Source organism: Chironomus tepperi, unplaced genomic scaffold, assembly GCF_022539635.2.
Source record: "Chironomus tepperi strain 1889 unplaced genomic scaffold, CSIRO-AGI_Ctep_v1 contig_293, whole genome shotgun sequence".
Classification (NCBI taxonomy): Eukaryota; Metazoa; Arthropoda; class Insecta; order Diptera; family Chironomidae; genus Chironomus; species Chironomus tepperi.
In genome coordinates this window covers 79,283-87,086 of record NW_027226415.1, presented here as the reverse complement: position 1 = coordinate 87,086, position 7,804 = coordinate 79,283, and the positions used below count along the sequence as shown (strand labels likewise).

Genomic DNA, 7,804 nt, shown 5'->3' with positions numbered 1-7,804 from the left:
AAATTGAGTGTCGATTAATAATATTTTGATTAATGAAATTTCGCAAATTTTTTAGGTATTAAGTCAGAGTTACTTCGTCCTGTAGCCGGATTTTAGATTGATTAACCAACGTGTGGTTTTCAGGTACTTCGCTGTATGAACGTTAAAATTAGACAATGAAGTCCCAAAAGCATTAGACTGAAAAACATCAAAATTGAAAATATAGCGCTTTGACAGAGAGTATGGAGAAAGAGATAGGTTGATTGTTGAGATTTGGTCTCAAACTGTTAATTTCTATTATTTCAACATATTTTGAAATTTTTAATAAAAATGTTGAATAAAATTGTCCAATTTTTATTATTATCATGTTTTTTAACACTAGGGCGACCATCTGCTGTAGTTTTGCTGATGTTTCCTTACAAAGCCTCATTAAGGTTCATAAGCTAATTTGAGTTCTGCAGTTAATTACATTCAAACATTTTGGTATATAATTAGGTTTATATATAATTATTTTAATATAGTTTTATCAGGAAAATACATGCTGTCGTCTACTGGGTGTTGTTGTTTTGAACTTGATCCTCAAATCGTATTGGAACTTTTCCGATTGTAACTGGAATTCTAACTTTTTTATTTGTTTGAAATGCACTATCAATTTCAGCAACAATTTGAATTACGTATGTAATAGAAACAACCTTACAAAACATATCATTGGATGTCGATAGATTTGGTACAACTAACTCAATTGGAATTATAATTGAATTTTTTGCTAAACATCCATGTGTTCGTCCTTCACAAACGACACTTTCTTTTGTTTTTATTTTAGGATTTTCTTCTTTTGGGAAAACAAGAGTAAGAATTCGAATAAATTTTACGACTGTTTGACGGATGTCCACAGTGCTTTCATTTTTATATTCAACTGTAACTGGAATCCGCTGATTTATAGAAAATCCAGTATAAGGAATTGACACAATCATGTCTAATATTTCATCATTTTTAAAGAATAAGGGAAAAATCTTTTGCTTTACAATTTTTAAGGGAAGCTTAAGTTCTGGATAAAGATTAAGGTCATCATGTCGAGTAACAATAAATTCAATTTTTTTACTCATTTTATATGGATTGTCCACAACAGCTTCAACTCGATACGCAATTGTTCCACTGTAGCTGTCAAATATCCAACCTGACTCCTCTAATGAATATGGAATATTATCAGGAAGTTTAAAGGCATATTCACATTTATAAGCTCCTGGATCTGACATAAATTTAGGTCCATTTTCTTCACCAAGTACAGTCATTTTGAAATCAATTAATGGTTCTTTGCCTGTATAGATAGCTAAAAATACTTGTTAAAATTGTGGAAAGTCATGTTAGAACTAAAACATCTTACTTGTACTGTGGCAGCCACTTGATGACCAATTAGCAATAGCTTCACCAACAATATGAATGTAAAATTCTAAAGGAAAAGTATTTTAAAATATATGCAGCAATCAGTAAATTATGCAGCTATCACATTATTATTCTTACCCCTCATCCGTTTTGGTGTCTGTACTATCAATTCCGCATTTCCTTTAAATAAAACAATTATTTTTTTTATTAACAATTTTCTTTGCATATTTTTATTCCGAACCTCTCAAAGTATCACCAGGAGAAAATACCAGTACGCCATTCACATTTGGCTCAAGATTTATTCTTATTTCAGCCATTTAAACCTGCAACTTGCCTGAAACTTAATTCAATTCAGTAAATTGTTTCACTCTGAATTTCTAAATAATATTAAATAAATACTTGGATATTACGAAATTTATTGTATTTTATGGTGTGAAATCTGAATTTCACCATACTTGTAATGTAGACTTTAGTTCCTTCTTGATTTTCATAAATCAAAACATTTAAAAATAGCATAAAAGGATCGTTCGTTTATTACATAACGTCTAAAATTGGATTTTTGAAACAAACCGACATCCTCTCTCATAAAACCTTTTAGCTATTCAGCCTTATCCGATCCAGTCTTTAAGCTGGATCAATTGAGATCCAGAGCTGCGCTTAGTCGATTCACGGCTAATGATTGTTTAACAAGTGAGGGAGCGTCAGACCACTGCACTCAGTAGACCTACAGTTAATAGTGGGATCAGAATCATTCTTTTAATGAAGCTATTATCAGCTTATCGTCCCTAGCCTAAAAAGGGAGGCTATTAGCCGCACTTCCAATGCATATGATTTGAAAAAGGACACGTGAAAAAATTTCCTATATCGAAGTACTAAACCATTCCGCCATCGAGTCACTTCGACTCACATGCCTTCCCTTATTTTGTGTTAAGTAATATACGAACAACCCCATTCATGTGTATTGACAAAAGGACAGCAATTCGTTATCAATCAACGTCAATCAATACAAAAATATGAATAGACATAATCTCGCAGTGGTGGGCAACATTTGTTATTTGCAACACCTTTTTGTGGTAAGCCTCGACTGAAACATGGTTCATGGTATTTCTAGAAAAATTAGCTATGCAATATTGTGCCGCGGCACAAAGGTTGCCAACAACTGATTTACGTTGACCAATTGTTATATTTTTGCTGCAAAACTGCTGCATTATTTTCCCATGCTGCTCAGGGTGTTAAAAAATCGATATAAAAATCCCAAACCTCCTTACCCCTGTTTCTGTGTCTCCTAACAGACAAAGAGCATACTCTGAGTATACACACTTTTCTGAGTATGCTCATTTGAATGAAAACAGCATGCTCTGCGTATGCTCATTAATGTGAGTATGTTAGGGGTCATAAAAAGAAATAAATGTAAATTTTATTAATAACAATCTTTATTTCGGATTTTAAAGTGATGCCATACAAAACTCGAGTAGACTACGAGCTCTTCGTTTATATTGTAATAATCAAATTATTTCATATGCTTACTATTGAATCAACGTACAAAGTTCAAGGCTTCGTCAAATGATGGAGCTGTAAAATAAGATTCAATTATAATCTAATACATTGGTCTAAATAAGTCAACTTACGAGAGTCGTTATTGTAAGCTATTCCTCTCGGCCGATAAGTATCGTAACTGCGAACTTGATCATTCGTTCTTATTGGGACATTTCCGATCGTAATTGGAAATCTAATTTTTTTATTAAGATGACATCCACTTTTTACATCAGCTACAACTTCAATCAGATAATTTATGGAAACAACCATACAAAACTTATCGTTGGATTTGAAAACTTTTGGTACAACTAGTTCCGTTTTGATTGTTTTTGAACTGTTTGCCAAAACACCAGCTGTTGATTCACTGGAAATAACCATTTCTTTTTTCTTTTTTTTAGGATTTCCTTCTCGTGGTAAAACTAGAGTCAGAACTTGAATAAATCTAATGTCTGTATGATGAATGTCAACAGTACTTTCGTTCTTATACTCAATTGTAATTGGAATGCGTTGATTGACAGTAAATCCTGAATAAGGAATCGATACAGACATACGCAATATTTCGTCCTTTTTAAAGAAGAAGGAAAAAATCTTGTTCTGGACACTTTTCAAGGGAAGCTTTAGTTCTGGATACAGATTCAAATCATCTTCACGAATAACAGTAAATCCAACTCTATCACCTATATTTAACCAAGACATAACCAGAACAGCTTCAACATGATAATTAATGGTTCCACTTTTGGAACTAAATTGACCACCTGATATAACCAATGAATATGGAATGTTATCAGGAAGTTTAAAGGTATAATGACATTTATAAACTCCTGATTCTAATATAAATTTAGGTCCTTTATGTTTACCAAGTACAGTAAACTTAAAATCAAGTAATGGTTCTTTGCCTGTATAGTAAGCTACAAAATAAAAATTGATTACAATTGTTATAAAATTTTGAAATTTGTAAGCCACTTACTTGTGGTGTCACAGCTTCGTGATGACCAATTTGCAGTTGCTTCACCAAAAATGTGAATATAGAATTCTAAAAACAGACATCAATATTTGAGAATTACATGGAAGTGCCTAATATATTAGGCTGATTAAAAATGACTTATTATTTAGCCATTGAAGTAATATATGAAAGCAGAGTTGTCACTTAAGAGTCAAGAAGGCAAATTTCCAATGAAAAATCCATAGATAATACCTAGAAAAAGTAAAAAGCTATGGTACATATAGGCACCTGTCCACAGACATCTATCTGACAACTCTGCATGAAAGCATTAATTCAACTCAATTAGTTACAATATACTTTTGTCTAGTTGGGGAATTTAAGAAATTGAACCATGTTTTAATTAAGAAACCCGAGCAACACACATTAAGAAGACTTTGTCACGGAGCTTTAAAGGCTCCGCTAAACCTCCATTACTAACACCAAATGGATCCGCTCAAATTTGACAATCATATAGATGACACACAGACCTTTCTTAATTTACGTTGCTCGGGTTTCTGAATTAAAATTTTGTTCAATATTTTAAATTCCTAACTCGACAACTAGTTAATGCTCAGCAATTATCAGCATTGATTGATTCACTTTACCTCTTATTTTTTTGGGCTCACGGATTATCAACTCTGTACTTCCTAAAATATTCAATAAAATGAGTATTATTTTGTGTACAATTCCTTAAATTTAATTTGATTAAATACCTTTTATAGTATCACCAGGAAAGAATGTACAAGTACCATCCACATTTGGATAAAGATTTAATTTAACTTCTGCCATTTGAGTCCGGTGTGTTTGAGAATATTTGAGGAACTAATTTAAATACTGATATTGTATTCTCTAAATTCCTCAATTCTCTCTCAATTGGCATAAACATAATACATTTTAGTTAATAAACAATTTCAAGCGGACTAACTCAGAGCAGATGTTACAAATGAGATTTCTAGAAAAATAAATAAGAGATATTTCGATTTAAACCTGGATCTGGATCTGGATCCAATTCGGTTTGAAATTTTATATTAAATGATGAAATCTTTAGATGCGGATTTAAAGGAAGCAGTTTTTCAATATCTTGATTTACGAGTCACACGCTTATAGGTATGCTTACACAATTGAGTCTGTTAGCGTGGATGTTTAGGTATAAAACAGTGTTTCTTGCAAGTTTTTTGAAATATCAGTCTCTCAGACAAAACTTGGGAACGATACCGGGAAGTCTTAGTTTTTAGAACAGCTCCATAAACCATAAACCCTAATATACAGTTTATTAAAGCACTTGATGTATTAGATATTGCATATACCTAGATTTATTAGATATTGCCAGTGGTGTGCAACCTTTGTGATTGAACTGAGGTTTTTGAATTTTCTTTGAATAGATCAGTGATGGAAATTTTTGGAAATGCCATGTGTGGTTTCGGACATGGTCGAGGTCTGCCGCCAATAAGTGCCGCGAAAAATAGAAGCTGCCCACTACTTTTTTTACGAAACACCATAGAATATCGTAGTTTCCAAAAACGGAACGTTTTGACCGCCACACCCCCATCCTTCCTGATTCCCTTGAATATGTCCCTGATGCTTAGATGTGCAATTGTACACAAAAAGTATGTCTATCACTGGTTTATATTGTTCACATAAAAAGGTTATTCAATTAAAATCATAACCTAAGTCATATAATGTATGTTGAGATGTTTTCATTCCAAAATGATAAGTGAAATTTTAAAGTCTTTAACTCGCATGATAAGGTACCGACAGACAGATAAGACTGTTTATAGTAAATTAAATGTTCATTCATATTAATACTCGAGACATAAGATAGCAAAAGCTCATAAATGTTTAATACTTGTTTATTGATTGAAGAGTATAAAGTCGAGAAACTGATGATTAACTATGTTTACTGGAAATAAGCGGAATGTAGATAACTATTAAGCAACTCTAATTATTTAATAATATTCAAAATATCAACATTTTATTAATTTATTCCTTAAAACTATTTATCACAAAGCATTTTATCCGAATCTAGTTCCAATGTAATGTCCATATGCTCGATAGCCAATAAAAGTTTCTTCTGCTAATGCAAGAATTCTATCCTCTGGATATCTAAAGTCAAATCCATCAGTCAACTCAAGTGTATAAGTGATTGAAGCACCATGAACAGCAAGCATATGATCATCAACAGCACCATTAATATTACCGAAATATTCCAAACTGTTTACAACATAATAATCCTTTCCAGTTACAGCAAGAATTGAATCTCTCCAGATGTTACCAACACGAAGAAGTTCATCCCAATTTTCAATTCTTCCTGGTGCATCACTGTAGCCCCATGGGAACAATACTAAGTCACCAAATGAGTGAACACTCAAGTACATCTTGACTTGTCCTGCATAACGTTCAACGACATGATGAAGTTGGAAATCTTCTGGTTCGGAAAATGCAAATGGTCCTGGATAGGTTTGACTGCCGCACTAAATAGAAGGATGTATTAGAAATAAATAAGGCTTCTATAAAAATAGACATAACTTACAGGTTGTGTTAATGTTGCAGCTCTCCATGAAAATGCAAAGTTTCTATTTAAATCAACACCAGTGCATGTTGCTGTGACATTTCTGCGATTTTGACGCCATAATCTATTTGTGCTTCTTGTAAATTCATATCCATCAGGATTTTGCATTGGGATGATCAACCAGTCGACACGTGACAATAATTCAGCACTTGTAACTGGATCTTCTACTAATTTGTGGATCAAGTACAATGTTGTTGGTGGACATGCCCATTCTCTAGCGTGCATGCCAGTTTCCATAGCAATAATTGGTTTTTGTCCAAAAACTGGATTTGTGGAAATTTTAACAGCATAAATTGGACGTCCTTCTGGTGAAAATGCAAGATTTTCAACATGAATAAGATTTGGGAAGCGACTGTTCAAGCCAAGAAGGTATGACTGCATTTCTTCAAAACTCCAGTAAACGCTAAAGTCAGCTTGTCCATCAACTGTAAATGCCGATTTTCGTTTTCTCGTCTCTGCCATCTGTTCGCGTTCCTTCTCGATTTCAACTCCGTAGTCTTCAATAATCACATTATGAAGGATGTTGTTGATTCTGAGGAATGTCTCAAATTCTTGTTGTTGCTCTGGTGCAATCAAAACGATTGATGCACGACCAGCACTCTTTCTTTTGAAGAAGTCGACGCCAGGAGCACCTTCCCAGGCAACAAGTCCATCATATTGATCAACATTTGGAACTACTTCGTAAAGTTTGTGGCTGTGAATTTTAAAATTGGGAGTTAAGCATTTCATATCAAACATGTAATTTGACTCTTCAACAGAAGTAACTCAGTTTGATGTACAAACAGAGGAGTTGAATAAAAGCGTGTAAAATACCTTCTAACTCAGTGGTGAGCACACCTTGCTCGTGGTAAGCCACAACAAAACCGCACATGACATGCGTTTCATGGCATTTCCATAGACATTCAGGGCACACAAGTGTGCACACAGGTTGCCCACCACTGATAACTCATAACTTACTTCTTAAAACTTTCATAGCCATTTGCAGCCATAAAAAGTGAAACTAAAACAACCAAAATAACTTTCATGTTCACTTTTTTCCTTACAGCACAACACCTAAGAATGAACTGAGCCGGCAAAAATGGTATGCCTTATATTTAATTCGCGGTTTGTTTTTCAAAATGATTTCAATGATTAATGAGCTTTTTGGAGATTAGGAATGTACTTGAGATAAAATAGTCCCGAGCGGCATAAATGGAAATGACTGCTTTAAGGCTCTGCTATGGGCACACAATATCATTTTTCTTTCAAATGAAGGTGGATACCATTTAGTGCCATCAAATGTGTGCAGACAACTTTTGTTACAAGTGACAGAAGTGGCAACAATCTGAGAACACCATCTTGTCATGTGATTTATC

At 33.6% G+C, this 7,804-nt stretch overlaps 3 protein-coding genes across 3 annotated transcripts; all 3 read right to left on the bottom strand.

Moving 5' to 3' along the window:
• Positions 1–527: 527 nt before the first annotated feature.
• LOC139092099 (arrestin domain-containing protein 3-like) lies at positions 528–1,679 on the bottom strand. The gene is made up of 4 exons (XM_070642386.1): positions 1,604–1,679; positions 1,501–1,542; positions 1,364–1,429; positions 528–1,309 (listed from the first exon to the last, which is right to left on the bottom strand). Exons 1-4 carry the CDS (start codon positions 1,677–1,679, stop codon positions 528–530), a joined length of 966 nt encoding a protein of 321 aa, XP_070498487.1.
• Positions 1,680–2,812: 1,133 nt separating this feature from the next.
• LOC139092098 (uncharacterized) lies at positions 2,813–4,669 on the bottom strand. Its single transcript, XM_070642385.1, has 4 exons — positions 4,594–4,669; positions 3,866–3,931; positions 2,991–3,806; positions 2,813–2,934 (listed from the first exon to the last, which is right to left on the bottom strand). The coding sequence occupies exons 1-4, from the start codon at positions 4,667–4,669 to the stop codon at positions 2,897–2,899; spliced, it is 996 nt and encodes a 331-aa protein (XP_070498486.1). The 3' UTR covers positions 2,813–2,896.
• Positions 4,670–5,822: 1,153 nt separating this feature from the next.
• Positions 5,823–7,548, bottom strand: LOC139092085 (carboxypeptidase B-like). The gene is made up of 3 exons (XM_070642365.1): positions 7,407–7,548; positions 6,411–7,143; positions 5,823–6,351 (listed from the first exon to the last, which is right to left on the bottom strand). Exons 1-3 carry the CDS (start codon positions 7,472–7,474, stop codon positions 5,893–5,895), a joined length of 1,260 nt encoding a protein of 419 aa, XP_070498466.1. The 5' UTR covers positions 7,475–7,548; the 3' UTR covers positions 5,823–5,892.
• Positions 7,549–7,804: the final 256 nt, after the last annotated feature.